Genomic DNA, 16840 nt, shown 5'->3' with positions numbered 1-16840 from the left:
GGAACATACTTGTCAAGAGCGCTCCTCCCTTTATGGAGGCTTTTTTTTGTTTTTTTTCAAGGAGTGCGGAGCCACAATGACGAGACCGGCGGCAACAAATGTGGACGGAGCGTCCAGCTTTCCGCAAATGTAAACGAGGCTTAACGCCCATGTCATGATCATTTCTCTATCGATCCTTCCATGCTTTGTTGTTTGCGAAGATCGTTTTTGTACATTTATTACTTGCTGCACACGAAAACGAACAACGAGAGTTCAAGCAACGGTCATTCCTTCTTGTGTCCCCACTTGACCATGGGACCCATGAGCGGCCACTTGCTGTAGTTGTACGACGCCATGTGCTCCTTGATGTTGGGCAGTTCTTCGAACCTCCTTAGGTAGTCAAGCAGCACCGGAAAGGCGGAGAATGCCTCGGCTTTGAACAGGCAGTTCCAGTCCAGGGCTTCGTAGAGGAGGAAGTCGACGTAGGTGAGACGATCGCCCAGCACCCAAGTCTTTCCTTGCAGGTGATCCGCCCACGGTTTGAGCAGGTTCGCCATGCTGTCTTCGTACTTCTTGCGTATTTCGTGGAAGGCCGGGTTCAGCGCCGTCATAGCGAGGCCCCAGGAGAGGTCCTTAGCCTGCTGTTCCAGCATGTCCAACTCGGCAGTCTCTGCATCTGTTCTGCGAAACGAAATGAAATAGACCCCCTAAAAAATTACGCTCTCTTACGGTCGAACTTGAAACACTGAGCAGTGGCGTGAGCAAAAGACGCCATACAATTGGCAAGATCATCAATTGTATGGTGTCTTGGAAGTGAGTACTATATCAGTTATGGACTTGCCAACTTGTTTGTGCACACCACTTAGCAGCATTTTCAGATCGACCGTAAGAGGGCGTAATTCTTGTATTTTGTATTTCTTGCATTTTTATTTCTAGTTTTTACTTACCTTTTTAAATAATTTAGCTTACATTCTTTTTTACTAAGTTTATTACTTACTTCACCTTAACGGGGTTTCTTAAATATATATATATATATATATTTTTTAAAGCTTTGAGACCTCTGTCTGAATATACCCTTTCTCATACTTTGGATTCCATGTTTTCGGAGTTGATATTTCGTCCAATTCGAAGGGTGTTTTTCGCAGTTTTTTTATTTGTCGAGAATTCGGAGTTTATCGCAGTTTATAGGAAGCGGGCGAGCCGGCCGCGTCGTGGCGATCGCCTATGGTTCGCCGCCACCTAGCGGTAGCCGGCGCAGAATCAGCGGGAAGCAATGGCGACGAACAGCACATGTATGCGGACAGTGTCCACGTCGTGATTACGACCGAGTTTAGGACGGTTGCGAATCCGGAAAGCTTCTTCGATAGCCGGCGTAGAATCATTGCGAAGCAATTGCGACGAACAGCACAACGGACATTGTCCCCGTCGTGATTACGACGGGTTAGATTACTGACAAAGCCTGGCAGATCGCCACGATAAGCGGCCATCGAAATGGAAAAGGTGAGCGGCAGACAACGGATGAGAGGGGAGTCGTGTGACTGGCGCCCCGGTGCGGCCACGCTGCAAAATCTGTGCGCTGACATCCAGGTTCCCTGAGAAATGGCTCTTTGGTGCTCTGTGCCACCAGATCCTCGCGCTCCAAATCTGCGACGGGGCACTCTATGGCTCCGTCGTCGAACTGCCAGGCTTTTTGAGTATAGAGAGGCTATGAAAGCACGGATCTCGCGGTTACTTGCGTTCCAGTCTGAATATGCCGAGTGTCTTTTGTACGATGTGTATAAGCATTGTGACCCCGGCTTTAGAGCGTATACACTATACTCACTTGGCGGCTAGGTCGTGCCTCCTGGCCAGGTAGCGGAGGATGGCAATACTCTGCGTCAGCCTGACGTTACCGTCGATGTAATAGGGCAGGTTGGGGAACTTGAGACCCAGGGAGTGCTTCTCGCCGTGCCAGTCGAAGCGGTCGAAGTTGGGCGGCGGGCCGAACGTGTACCGCTTGTCCTCGAAGTTGACGCCCTTGTAGATGAGCAGGTTGCGGATCGGCTGGGCAAGACCCCGTACATTCCAGTAGCCGAGTGTCGGGGCCATATGGCTCCTGCTGGGGAAGTCAGGGGCTCTGCAGGAAGCGAGACGACATAAAGAGAAATTTAAGAAGGGAGTATCTCAAACCGTGCAGAGTACTTCCAGTTTGATGGCGGGCGACTTCAGCGCGGGTTTGGTGCATGTGTGGGCTGTCGTCATTTCAAGGAGGGCAGCGGGGGCAGAGAGACGAAGCAGAGGCGCGGACGCTTGCGGACGATCGACATTCGCGCCTCCTCGTCGCGCCTTGTATCGCAAACGAGGTTCGTAAACCGCGTGACCCAAATCGAGTAGTTGGAAACACTCTCAAGTCTAGGCACACTTACTTTAGCTATTTTAGAAAGTTGCACAACTCGGTTATCAAGCCGCTCGGGAGAGTTGGTAGCGTCGGTTCAACGTCAGTCCGCTGTACGTCCAACTGAAGTTTTGGGGTGTCGTATATGTGACAGGGGGTGTAAGGGCTACACCCTCCCCCCTTATATATATATATATATATATATATATAGAGAGAGAGAGAGAGAGAGAGAGAGGAAGAAAGAAAGAAAGAAAACGCACTTGAGACGGTTGTTGGAGTTTTTAAAACATATTATTCGTAAAGTTCGTCGACGTTTGGGACTGAGACAGACCTTTTTTACTTTTCGTCATCCAGCGCTACGTTTTTTTGTTTTTTTTCTCTCTCTTTGCCTATATATATATATATATATAAAATCTCACCGAAGCAATTGTGACCAACAAATGTGATTGCACCAAATGTCGACTATAGTGCCAGAATGTGCCCTATTTTTCTCGATATTGTTAGCGCTCCTCTTTGGGCGGATGTTGTAGTGGTCCCAGCCAGCTTGAGTCAGCGTTTGCCGCTCTCCAAGACGTTCCAGCCGCAGAAGGATACTCACCTCGCAGCACGGGGCTATGAAGTACGTAGCCCCGTGCTCAAGCCCATAGCTATAGAAACTATTCTGAGCATAAGCGAGTATCATTCATGTGACACTAGTTCTCTCGGCACACAGCCCGCGCAAAAGCACCTTGACGTGGCTGGACTCCGTTGCTGCCCGGGGAGCGCGCTTTTTTTCTCTCCACAAAATCGAGGGTAAAAATTAGCTTTTCCCGGCACTGTTCCTACAAACTATCACGCAGCAGAAATTGCTGCCCAGTGCAAAGGAACTTTCAACCTTGAAGCTGTGAACAAATAATCTCGGTCGCTGGTGCCCGGAGAGCCGCTTGGGGGCTGCCCGGGTCACTCGTCCGCCTGCCCGCCGGTGTGTGACGTACTTGAGTAGGGAAAAGTAGGGATTTTTTCTTGCTGCCATAGAGAGTCGCCTCCATGAACACTCGCGGCTGGCGTAACTTGAAAATTTAATCACTTCAAGAAAACATTTTATTTTTATAAAATATTTCGGCTATCAGTTGTGAAGGTGTTATGATGCTGGCTGCCAATATCTAGCCGAATCGAAAACTATGAGAAAAATAGCCGGAGTTCCCTTTTAATCCCGTTGAGACGTCAGCATTTAAAGCAAAGTTAAGCGAATGATAGAAATGTGCATGTAGACTTGCGTTCACCCCAAATAAGCCTCTATGTCAATTGTAGTCTGACTCTGCACAAACACGGCTCCTATAGGGGAGGGGATCGAGTGGCCGTACGGGGCACAGCTGTGCAGTTAAAAAAAATCGCGCATGTAGCTCTGGCGAGTAGCTTTCACCGCTCGTAACAGTTTGCCAGTCGCCCTGCTGAAGGTGCTAATACTCCATTCACACGACCGTAAAGGTACCTTTAGCTAAGGGACCTTTATTCTCTACGGCCAATCGATTAACCATCTTCCGCGCGTGGCGTGTGCTCGCGACCCAAGAGCACGGGCTGATTCGCCGATAGCAAAGGGACCTATGTTAAAGGTGGCTTTATGTTGACCGTGTGAATGGGGTCTTGCGTCGGTATCCCAGATTCAGGGAGGCCTGTCGCATAGTCTAACTGCAACTGCATGCAGAATTTACAGACAGTACAAATTAAAAAAAAAAAATCCGTTCTTCAAAGGTTTTTCAACGCCCCAAGAACCCTCCCGGCTCGTCAAGAACGGTTTCGCCTCAAGCAATACCGCCACATGGCGCACTAGAGTGGCAACTGGATGATGAAAAATTCTTTCGCATCAATGAAGGAGCTTAGACGACCCCTTATAGGTTCCTTTTCTAAGAAGAACCCCTTTAGGGGGTTTTTCGTAGAAAAGCAGAAGAACCGATAAGAGTTCTTTTACGACCAGATTTTTTTTTTTTTTTTAGGGTGTATAAAACATTTCGTGATAAAAGTAGGGACGAGTTTCTCGGAACGTCAATCTCGGGCTCAGAAGGAGAGAGAAAGAGGGAGTAAGAGAGAGAGAATGATGTTTAAAAAACGACGGACGGGGTGGGTTGCGTACAGCTTATTATCGCTCTGAAGCCAATGAAAATGCGTCATTCGTTGATCAGAGCGCTGAAGAACCAATTACGAGGCAAGAAACGTGAACACAAGAGGCCACGCCCCTATGCTGTCAGTAATTCTTGCATCCTGCACTCCAAGTATAGCCACAATCCGCTCGGTGACCCAATCACTGAGGTCTAGCTACGGAAGGAACTCGGCGAATGATGAGTGGTAACTTCAGCGCACTGTTGCGCTTCTCAGGCGCTCAAAGTCTTTCTAAAAATTACTGATTTAGGGGTTTTGGATGACGCTCAGCAAGTTTCTGATTGGAGCCATTCGTCTATTTCCACTAATTAAAAAGTTAATTAACGAATTTAGTTAATTAGCTCACTTGTCCCAAAGATTAGCCACCCACACAATGTCCGCCTGGTCGTGTAGCCCACCTGCACAAACCCGCATTAGTTATCGTTCACGGTTTTTTTAAACAAAAGTGTAAGAATAAAAAAAAGTATATATATATATATATCTTTTTAAGATTGTTTAGTACGGTATATCGCAAAATCGAAATACCTCAAGAGAGGAGGAGGATGAAAGGAGGGGAGGGTACGGATGAGGAGGGGCATACCCTGCCCTCCTCCTCCTCAAGAGCTGCGCTCTAATTCGGCATTAGAGGGAGTTGTAAACGGCTTTCTTTTTTTCTTTCTTTTTTTTAGTTATCACCTGTTTTAGCGATCAAAATACTGGAACGCAATAAAACATATCGACGATAAATAAATACTGATTACAGTTGAGTGAAATGTACACGGATGCCCTGCACGCACTAGATAGTGATATATGTCGGGCGTGCCATTCATGCAGACGGTTGTATATTATCCACTTAGCTATAAGATCGGTATTTATCGGCGATTTGCTTTACCAGAAGGACTCTTAGAAGCTGATCGAGAAATTTTGCACCTGTACTTGTCGTATAGACGCATGTCTTTCTTTGTACTATACAAAATTGGTTACTGAACTTCTCTAAAAATTATATCCCACCCCATTCACTATACCCCACGTAACAATAAAACACAGCACGCTCAAATTAACAAAATGAAAGTGAAACCAAGCGAGAAAAAAACAAGGCTAGAGACAAAGGGAAGACACGGACTCACTGTGCAATCCTGCCAACGAGTGAATATCGTGCCGTGCCACTTCCTTTGCACCTTGTTTATCGGGTCACCGCAGAGGCGCCACTGTCTTATAGCTCTACCCACATCAAGAGCCACGTGGTCACACACACAAACACACACATACATACACACATGCGCACAGACACACATACACAAACGGCAAGAGAGGACATGTGAAACCACGCGCGGAAGACAAACACAAAAAGATCGTGGTTCCCTCCGCCACGGCCTTGAGCTTCTTCATTCTTGACGAGTCGGCGGTGTCTCGTGTGCTTATTTATATCACCCCACTCGGGGAGCAAGTCCGCGCGGAGAAGTTTGGAAGGAAGGCAAGGTCGAGAAATACCACCCGTCCCTTGACTCCTCATGCAACGGTTCCGTTAGAATAGAACTCGCACAGCGCGACACCATTAGCAGGAACACGACATCGGCGTCTTTTTATTTTCTTCACATTTTATTTTGAGAGGGTAATGGCGGTCATCATATTTTAGTTTTTAGGTTAGTGCTCCAAATAAACAAATACCGCCACAAAAAAAAAAAGAAAAAAAAGAACGATCATTTTTCACAGGACCGCGCTATACGCGGATTTTGGAGCGCCTGGAAGGTATACTGCAATCTGGAAAGTTGGCCTTGATCATCTGTACAAGCAATCAGTCCTAGTTAAACCTCTACGTTTATTCTATTTAACTTCTATTGGAAGCAACGTCATAACTTGTGATTTGTTAACTCTATCGGGAGCGAAGTGACGACCTGATTCTCTTTGCGGACATAAACGAAACTACCGCTTCCGGTAAGAATGTTACGAAACATTATTGCGTATTCGTGCGTAGAGTATACGAAATATGCGGTGACATGTCTGTGACAGACAAGCGTGAAAAGTACCTGGTAATAATGGCCTCAAATAACGAACCACAACAGCCAAAAGTGTAATCACTATTTTTTTTTTTTGAAAATTATACGTTGCATTTGACCAGCTTTCTTGCAACAGCGCTGTTAGCAAATCTGCTATAGAATGCCACAAATAAGGAGGTGAATGCTTGTTATGAGTATGCGACAAGCAGGTTTTATTTTATGATAAAAGGGTGAACACGCAGGCAAGCTGGTGAATGACTTCCATACCCTACACTTGAGAATGTGCCTGTGTGTGTGTGCGTCAGTCATTTTATTTCTACTGGGTCTCGGGTTCAAATAGGACATCTTATTTTTTTTCTCACATGCATGTATCGGGACCTAATTCAAGCCACGACCAAGGTGCCCCTAGCGGCCAACGGGTCCGTTTCAGTTCAGTTTGTTTATTTCTCTCCGCCCACGCGTCCGTTTCATCCCCAAACTCGGAAGCTTCTGTGGTGTGGTCGCTGCGTTGATTGTGCGTTGTAGCAGGTTAGCGCTGTAATTTCTGAGATTGCTATTCCGCATCAAAAAAAAGCCACAGTAATGGCTGCGTGGTCGACTGCAACAGTACGTACAAGAACGCGCTAAACACGAGACGCCGGAAGTGAGTAACGGAAGTGACGCCATTTTGTTAATTATAAATTGGGAATAGAAATCATTATTACATAATGTATCTTTAAAAATCAATAAAAATAAAAACTAGCTAGTCTGATTGTAATGTAGCCTTACAAAAAAAAAAGGTCACATGACTAAGCATTTTTGTAGCGAAATCTGTTTATTTGCAACAGGAGCGGCCCAGCAAAAGTCATGAGCTATGAAAATAGTATCGATACAAATAGATACATGTCTTTATGTCACGTGACGTTATTATTGCGGGCGTGACTGGCGTGGCGCTAGCGCGTGCGTCGCGTGCGTACGCATGCTACGCGCTTCTCTGAGCTACTCGGCTCCTTCTTGCATGGGTGCCGTTTTCATTCATGTCAGTAGAAGAGATTTTTTTCTTCGAGCTCCACTCAATAAGCTTCAATGCACCGATTCTGGGAGTCATTTGTGATGTGAAAATGGCTCCTTGACTTTCCGGAACATCACGGGAATACGCCAAGTGAGTTTTCTTGCGAAGAAATCCAATTTTCTTCGAAAATCTTCAAATCTGAGAACGACAGGCCAGCCGAACGGTAAGCCCAACGTTGGGCTTAGCGTGGCATGGCGTCGCCAACCCCCACGGCTTTGGTACCAACCCAGCCCGCTATCGCAACCTCCGAAGCCCAGCAGGGAACTGCATGTAATCACCCAGACCCTCTCTGAATCCAACTCTAACGTTGGGGCGAGTATTTTCGCTAAGCACCGGTACATGAATCCGGCTACTCCACGACACCCTATCGCCAAACCTACCCGGCGACGCGCTGCCACCGACGTTGCTTCACTGAATGAAAATGACAATGTCTCTAGCAAGAGATCGAGAAAACCCAGCGGAACCAGTACATGCTCAAACCTGTCTGACTTGTCGGAGCTCCAAGCTGGAACCAATATGGACACCTACGAAACGAGCAATGGACCAGAAGATACGAACGATGACTGTGAGCAGACGTGGCAAGAAGTCCATTATGGAAAAAAAGAAGCAAAGGGCAAGTACGATTCTTTCCAATTTTCTTGCTGCCGCGGCTATGGACCCAAACAGCGACCAACCAGAGGAACGCTTCAATGTCGTCTTCCACTCGAAGGAACCGTACAATCTCGCAAGCATTCCAGCAGCATCTCTACAAAGAAACTTTCTAACGAAACTAGGCCTAAACCTGGCCGCATGCCAGAAAACAGAGCTACCGACATTTCGCGTGAACAAGGCAGCCAACACAATTACCGTAACGGTACGAGACCGAAAACACGTTGCACTACTGCTCAAGGTAACGTCGATCAAAGCGCCTGAGAAAGCAGTTGAGGTCGTCGGACACGAAACACCACCAAGGGACACGTGCAGATGAGTAGCACACGGAATAGACCCGCAAGAGACATCGAAACAGCTAGAAGAAGCTCTTTCAAGCCGACCCCACGAAATCATACATGCTAGGCCTCTCGGCGGTCGAGGCCTCGCCCTTGTCACGTTCGTGGGCAAAGACCACCGAGAAGCATTGTCTATCATAGCCTAAACATACGAGTCACACTCTACAAACCAACAACCATGATGTGCCAGAGGTGTCAAGGCCTCGGATACAAGGAAAACGTATGCACGCGCAAACCCCGACGCAGGGATTGCGGTCGTCTCTTCCTAGAAGGACACGTGTGCGAACGGCAATATTGCACCAACTGCAAAGCATCAACCCACTTGGCCGCAGACCCAACTTCCCCACACGCCAGGGTGTCAATTTGATACTTCTAGCGAGAGCACAAGGAGGAGGAGCCAGGGGAAGCAAGGGAAAAGGAGGAAGCACCTCAAACACGCAGAAACCGCCGAGGGTAACGCTGGAAGACTACCCGACACTGAAACAACCAGGAATTCTCTCAAACAATGAGAGAACTAAGAACGACGCCTACCACGGAGCACGCACCGCTGAAGAAAAGTCTAGAGGCCAGTCGCGCCAAAAACTTGAAGGAACCAATTCTCGTCACCGTTCATCATCTCTACGACGCAACAACCATCGAGGCCCCAGCTACGCACACATGGCCCGCTGAGATGGAAACAAGGGTTACTACGCTAACGACGAAGCAGAAATCAAGGCCTGGCAGAAGGAACTACACGCCATGGAACTTGTTAACACAGAGGTTCGGGGGAACAAAGCGCTATTCCCCCTGTACACGCCATGGAAGCCGAAGACAAATCAGACACAGCAATCCTGAAACAAATGAAAGCAGATATCCTTAAATTTGAGAGGAAGATCGAAGAGGACAAACAAAAAACGAGAAGCCCGCAAGGCAGCTATCGCCAGGCGTCTCAAGGAAGCAATGGAAACCCGCAAGGCAATCCAAGATGCGAATCAGCAAGAAGTGAGCAAACCCGTCGAGATTCGAGAAGCTTCGCAGGAACAGCGAGTAATCTCCACCAGGGAGCCCACTCCACCAAAGCAAGCGGCACCAACGAATCAGATAAACTGGCAACAGATGTTCCTCCAGTTTCAACAACAGATCCAACAACAGATGAAACAACAAATGCAGCAAACGCAACAACAGATGCAGCAACAAATGCAACAAACACAACAAATGCAGCAATTCCAGCAAACAATCCTCCAGAAGCTTGGACCAGCACCTACGACAAGCCAGGCTATGCCCGAACATGTCTGCTAACCACGATCGGACGGGCTCGTTGCAAATCCTGCAATGGAATTGTCGCAGCCTCCCACGACGCAAGTCCGAACTACTCGTGTACATCAAAGATTACAAGTTTGATATCCTCCTGCTACAGAAACTAGAACAAATGACATCGAACTATCAGGGTACTTGAAATTCTCAAATCCCTCCATTAAACAAAAGAATCTCGCAACTGCACATATCAGACCTGGGGAATGGGAAGTCAGGGCACAAGTCAACCTGTTGGTAAGCAAGAACCTGCCATGCATTCAGCTGGATACATCCCAGTGGTGTTTAGACTCCCAAGAGATTACTGCAGTGAGAATTGCTCTCCATGCAACCAAGAGACGACTCGTTGTAGCCTCAGTATATACATGCCCTGGCAGTCAATGGAACTTTCAATGGATCACCCACTTAAAGAATGAATACCCGGATGACTACCTCATTCTGGGTGGAGACTGTAACACGAAACTCGAAGACTAGAACAATAACCAGCTTAACCAGAAAACCAGAAGACTCTTTGAAATCATAGAGCACAATGAACTCGAACTGCTAAACGACACTACCAAACCAACGAGGCATGCTACAGCAAGCAATCAAACTGACTCCATCATCGACTCACTTTAGCAACTCCAGTCACAGGCTCACAGCCCGCAAGCTCAGCTGGGACACGATGCGGGATGCGTGGGGTAGTGATCACTTCCCGATAATTATTGATGCGGCAATCGGAAGCAACAACCTCAAACCCAAACGTCCCACTCAAACCATAAGCTGGAACAAGTTTAGAGAGAACCTGGAAGAGCAAAGGGAAGACCTGCAGCCACACCAGGTCACCGCACTGCTAACGGCAGCCACCCACCTGGCCACTGAAGTAAGGCAGTCAGGGATGACACACCTGAACCAGACTACCACCTCCTGGCCCTTCGGGACAAGAGAACCAGAGCTCTGGAAAAGTACCGTAAAGGAAAACTAAAGAAACATCTCGACAAAGTCAACCGACTAACTGAGGAGGCTAACAAATATTCATGACAACTAGCCACCGAACGATGGTGGGATTACTGCGAAACCTTCGACAAGAACATTAGCATTGGGGATGTATGGAGAACGTTCAACTCTATGCTGGGAAAACGAAAGGGAGTCAGCCCATCCCATAGCCCTTCTCTCCAACGAAGCAACAGTGGACATCCTAGACAAACTGGGCGAAACTTTCTTCCCGCAACCCACCACCAAACCAAAATCCAAGATATATCTACCCAAGCATGCAGGACCATCGGAAAAACCCCAAGACCTCCCCTTTACTGAGTTGGAACTTGGAGCTGCGATTCACCACTGCCGAACCAAAAGTGCACCAGGCCACGATGGCATTAAGGTCTCGATGCTTAGAAATGCACCCCATACAACCAAACTCGTTATTCTAAAATGGTTCAACGACATATGGGAATCAGGGCAGCTGCCCGAAGAATGGAAGCTCTCCCTCGTCACTCCCATACCCAAGCCACGGAAACCAGCGAGGGACCCCAAAAACGTACGACCAATTTCGCTTACATCAATCATGGGTAAGCTCCTTGAACGTATGGTGCTTGCCAGAATCCAATACAACGCAGAAAATCTAGGCATCTTTCACCCCACGCAAACAGGTTTTAGGGCAAACCTCAGCACTCATGACAGCTTATCTATGATCTATAAAGACGTCGTTGACATGCACCCAGCCAAGAAATAAATGCGAGTGATTGCATCCATAGATATCAAAAAGGCCTTCGATACTGTCTCCCACGAGTCCATAATAGACAAGATGGAACAACAGGGTCCTGACGGAAAACAACCCGACTTTGGCAAATCCTTCCTCACGGGACGCACCTACAAGATTAGAGCTGGTTGTGGCAAAGACGGCAGGGAAGGACGCACACACGAAAACATTGGCGTTCCGCAGGGAGCCGTACTATCCCCAACTCTATTCAATATGGTAATGGCACCGCTCTTATGGAAACTGTATGAAATTCCCCACCTCAAAGCCACTGCGTACGCAGACGATGTGACCATATGGACTCACGAAGGGAACCCCGAACTGCAAGCAGCAGCCCTGCAAAGAGGACTCAACACCATCGAATTATATCTTCACGGAGTAGGAATGTACCCTTCACCTGGGGAAAAAACAAAGTACACAATATATGGAAGGAATTAGAACAACAAAAACATAGGGCTCACCTTTGCCGGAAACCCAATCCAACGAGAAGACTCCATAAAAATTTTAGGAGTAAACTTTGGATACTGGCCAAAGAACACCACAGCCTGGATCACCGAAACACTTAAAAAAATGGAAACAAGGCATCAATTTGGTTAAGCGCATCTCACCCAAGATGGGCGGCGTGGGGGAAAAGACTGCAAAGAAGCTGGTCATGTCAGTGCTAGTCTTAAAAATTACTTATGCGGCGGGATTTTATCCTCTCACCCGGCGACATCACAACCGACTGAAGACCTTGCTAAATGACGCAAGAACTATCCTTGGACTCCCGAAACACACTCGGAGAGGGGAGCTGGCCAAGTGTATCTTCATCCCGAATATCGCGGATCTGATCGAGCAGCAGAAAGACGCTCAAGCCTCTCGCCTACAACATACAAACGAAGGCAGGATGATTGCGAAATTCATGGGCGTACAAATTCAGGCAGATCCTCCAGTCCCCAAAAGACCCCCTCCATGGGAACTCATCGATGTCACAGAAGGCTCCAAACCCCTACCTAAGAACATGGATGCAGATGGACACAAGAAACGCCGGGAACATTACGCAAGACAACACAAGAAAGACCTAGCACAGATACTAACAACCCCTAACAACATGGTGGCTTACGCAGACGCTAGCCTCGGCACCACAGGCTGGGCCACTGCAGTCACCTACCTCAAGAAACACGCAACCTGGACAGTGACCCAAGGCAATCCCCTAGGCCATCACACACCAGAATATGCAGAGTGCAAGGCTCTCGTACAGGCCATTGAAGGGGCTACACCCTATACTTAGGAACTGACCAGCAGCTAGTTCTCTATACAGACTCCCAAGAACTGGTTAGAGAACTTAGACAACACAAGTACTCTGCAAGTCCCACCATAAAAGTAATCTTTGACTCCGCAATCCGACTATACCGGAACAAGGGAGCCAGGATCAGCGTCAGGTGGGTCCCCGGACATGAGGGAATACTCGGCAACGAGCTTGCACATGAAGCCGCGCAGCAGGCGATGAGAAACTTCACGCAACCGTCCCTGCAGCCCCGGCCTTCGGACGTCAGCCCGTCACACCCGCAACCGAGCGAGTGCAACGACAATCCTCATGAGGACCAGGATACATACAACCCCGTTGAAGAACTGCGCCTAGATCAACGAACAAGGAAACTCCTCCTAGGAAGATCCTGGTCCCCAGAGGAACACCCTATCCCGAAGGACACATTTCGAAGAAAAGAAATGGTGCTGCTACGGCGCATTCGCACTGGCGGAGCGGTGACTCCTAACACCCAATACAAATTCGAACTTTATGCCCTCAAGAAAGAACACCCTTACGCAGTACCACCTGACCCCCGGTGCAAACTTTGCAGGGAGGAGGACTCGCGCCCCAGTTTGCACTACATACTCTGGGACTGCGGAGGTCTCAAAACTTACAGGTGCCTAATCTTCAGCAAGATGGAACGAATCGACCGGCCGAGCAATCTCCGGGACTGGACGCACCCGGCGGGTGATTCCCAACGAGAGACTCGGGTGCTGAGATCACTATTAGAGTATATCTCTACAGGCGTCAAACGTGAAAACAGCGCAAAAAATTGAACAAAGGACAAGTGAAAGAAGTACACGGACAAAGCGCTGCCCTACAGGCGGCCTGACCTCCTGCATTTAAACCCTCTTCCCCGATTTCCCCAAAAGACGACGCCAGACCACAAGGTCACCGCGTTGCGATGACTTCGGTCATCGGAGTTCTTTTCCAATAAACGTTTTCATCCATCCATCCTTCTTGCATAGCCCATGGCACGCTTCTCGAGCCCGGGCGCTCGCCCTGTGAAAAAAAGCAAAAAAACTCTTGTAGCTGATCTTGTGCCCGTAGCCTTCGTTACACGGCCAGCGAGCGGAACACAGCACGACGGTCTAGGCTCCCTTCACCAGCGTCACGTGACCGACGGTAGTGACGGCCGAGAGCCCCCGCGCGCTTAGATGGGTGTTCGCTGTTGCAAAGACCTGAAACGTGACCAGAATTATTGATTAGGGCACCTAATAGATAGTTTTCAACAACTGCGCATAATTCAGTTGCAAAAAGGTTGACTGGAGAGACGGCCACACGAGCGTCTCTCCTCCGACGGTTCTGCATCACTTCCGGCGTCGAAGGAGTGTCTTCCACACAGGCCTCCCCACTCCGACGGGACCAGGTCACTTCCGACGTCGGAGGAGTGATTTGCACACAGCCCTCCCTCGTCCAACGGGAGTCGGAGGAAGCACTCACAAACATCGGCGCGTGCACGTATATAGCAATCTAAACATTTCGTCAAAGGTGTATTTCACAGGTCGTTTTTTTCTTGTAAAATTAGAAATCCTAGATCACGTTTTGTAAAAAAATAGGGCCAAGAAACCTGCCAGGGACAAAGGCGACGCAGACGACCGAGTCGAGTGGCAGGATGCGTTTGGCGCAGGATTGGGCAGTATCGCAATACAAATGTATCGCGATAGTATTTCATAAATACATTTGGTATCTGTATTTCTGTATCGCGACACATTTTTTTCACCAGTATCTGTATTCCTGTAACGAAATACATTTTAGATGTTTCTTTGTATTGCGATACAATCAAGATGAAATGTATTTCGTTACATTTCTTAAGAAATACTCCCCCCCCCCCTCCCCAATCCCCCCCCGCCCCCCCCCCCCCCCCAAAAAAAAAAATCCAAACTTTTCTTCTTTTTTTTTTTTTTTTTTTACTTTTGAGGGCGCCAGGGTCAAGGAGATACTGGGGCATTGTTACTATGCTGACAAAAATTCCTTCCGATTCTTCAAACTATTTTTCTATGCGTTCTCTTCTCTCTTCTGAGAAGTGTTGCGTAGTCGGGGACTCGAACCAGGTGGCGTGCCAGGAGTGGAGTCAGAGCATCTTCTGCCGCAGGTCTATAGGTAGAGATTTCTTGAGTCATTGTTTGCTGGCATCCAATGCCCGCTGCTAACCGTCTCTCTTGCCTCAGCACACACACTACACCCAGCCGGCAAAGCTGAATCATAGTCCGTTGCAGCACGAGCCTGGCGGTTGTCGACTTAAAATAGTAGGATGACTCACGCAGTGAAGTTCAACACTTATACGAATGCGTCTAATGCGGCGCCCGTAATATTTCACGGCTCAAAGGTACGTCATAAGTCGACGTGAACGTGACCCGCTGCTCTGGTGATCCGAGACCCAGGAAGGAGACCAGACGTGGCCTCGGTGTGCCAACCCAGACTTCGTACACCTGCGACTTGTCTCAAGCGCACTGTTTCTCGGAGAGCTCGCACTTGTGCCGGCCATCTCAGGTCGCAGTCCACGAGGTCTCTTTTTGGATGATGCTAGGCAAAACTTGAGGACTGCAATTCGTGCGTCGGTGGCGGAGGGTTGGCAGGAAGGACCTTCACAATGGGGATGCCACCGTATGGTTTTTTCAACCGTAACAAAAGACAAGACGTGAGTTGTAGAATGCTTCAGATGGTCCACTATTCTCAAAAATTTCAAATGGCACTGCCTGCATGGTCTTCAATGAGGTAACTTGCAACGAAAGTATGTTTTGTCCTTTCATACACAGTAGCGTGTGGTAAAGTTTCATGTTCAAGGCCACACCCACTGATAAAGAATACCAGTTCATTACACCCTGACGTCATGTGATCAATGTTGGCAGGGACGTGGTGACGTTTTGATGGTGTTTAGGGCGACATAATATTTATTTAGAGGTCGAAGCCTTTTCGCATCCCTCGTCAGACAGACAGGATGTCAAAGAAGTGACCGCGGTCAGTCCTTGATGGAACGTTTTTTTGAGTCGACTGAAGACTCCTCGTCGTCCGAAACCATTACCTTCAAGGCAAAGTGCCAAGCCTACGGGAAAGTAGTTTCGGGATCAAAAACTTTCACTTCAAACTTCAAGCTTCATCGCAGTTGGCATCTCAAACACATTTGAAAAATGTATTGCAGTATCAGTATTTCTGTATTTGTATTTCTGCCAGGCTAGAATGTCTTCCTGCATTTGTATTTCCAAATACTTTTTGCCTCTATCTAAAATGTATTTCCGAAACGTATCGCGATACATTTTTACAGATATATTTCAGTATCAGTATTTTAGCTACTATTTTAATGTATCCATATTTCCAAATACATTTTTTAGTATTTCTGCCCAACCCCGGTATGGCGCACGTATTGATAGATGGTGCTACCTCCTTATTGAGACTGCTCGCGACCACCGTGGTTTATTAAAATGAACATAATATTTTTGTAATCTACCTTTGGTTTAAAAATAAATGCGTACAACAACAGCAAAACTCAAAGTAAAGAAATAAATTTAAAAAAAAAAATAAGTGGTCGCATAACGACGGCGCTTTTGCTGCCAACGGATTTCGTCCGCGTGTCGTCTGCTTTCTTTCGCTGGCCGTGTACACCTTCGAACGCTGCTCTTGACGCCATCTATCAATACGCGCACCAAACGCGCCCCGAAACTGGACCCGGTCGCCTGTCTCGCCAGCCACCGTTGGCCCAGGTAAGCTCTTTGGCCCTAATTTTTGCAGAAAGAAAACTACTCTTTGTAATTTTATAAAGAAAAAAAAAAAAACGACCTGTGAATTACATTTTTGAGGAAGATTTTAGATTGCTTCGTGAAGGCGCCCGATTTCTGCGGCTCATTTTAGATCGAGCCTGCATGGTTATTTCAGACGCTCTACACTTACGCAAAGCTCGACGTTTTTTGCGTGTGCGCTTAATTTTGTCTGCGGAGTACAGCGCGCCGTGGCATCTACTTGTCCGTCGAAACGGACCTCCTTCACGTCGTACACGTGGCCAGATTCGTGAAGGAGTTTTCACTTCG

The 16840-nt window shown here is 47.8% G+C and overlaps 1 protein-coding gene and 1 pseudogene across 1 annotated transcript; one reads left to right on the top strand and one right to left on the bottom strand.

Moving 5' to 3' along the window:
- Window positions 1-200: 200 nt before the first annotated feature.
- Window positions 201-5683, bottom strand: LOC115311573 (glutathione S-transferase). The gene is made up of 3 exons (XM_029970257.4): window positions 5596-5683; window positions 1802-2095; window positions 201-660 (listed from the first exon to the last, which is right to left on the bottom strand). Exons 2-3 carry the CDS (start codon window positions 2065-2067, stop codon window positions 264-266), a joined length of 663 nt encoding a protein of 220 aa, XP_029826117.2. The 5' UTR covers window positions 2068-2095; window positions 5596-5683; the 3' UTR covers window positions 201-263.
- A 6457-nt stretch (window positions 5684-12140) lies between these two features.
- LOC120843316 lies at window positions 12141-13661 on the top strand (annotated as a pseudogene).
- The last annotated feature ends 3179 nt before the right edge of the window (window positions 13662-16840 follow it).

The sequence above is a fragment of the Ixodes scapularis genome, unplaced genomic scaffold (assembly GCF_016920785.2).
Source record: "Ixodes scapularis isolate PalLabHiFi unplaced genomic scaffold, ASM1692078v2 PGA_scaffold1__304_contigs__length_218370807, whole genome shotgun sequence".
Taxonomy (NCBI): Eukaryota; Metazoa; Arthropoda; class Arachnida; order Ixodida; family Ixodidae; genus Ixodes; species Ixodes scapularis.
This window is presented reverse-complemented; position numbering and strand designations above follow the sequence as displayed.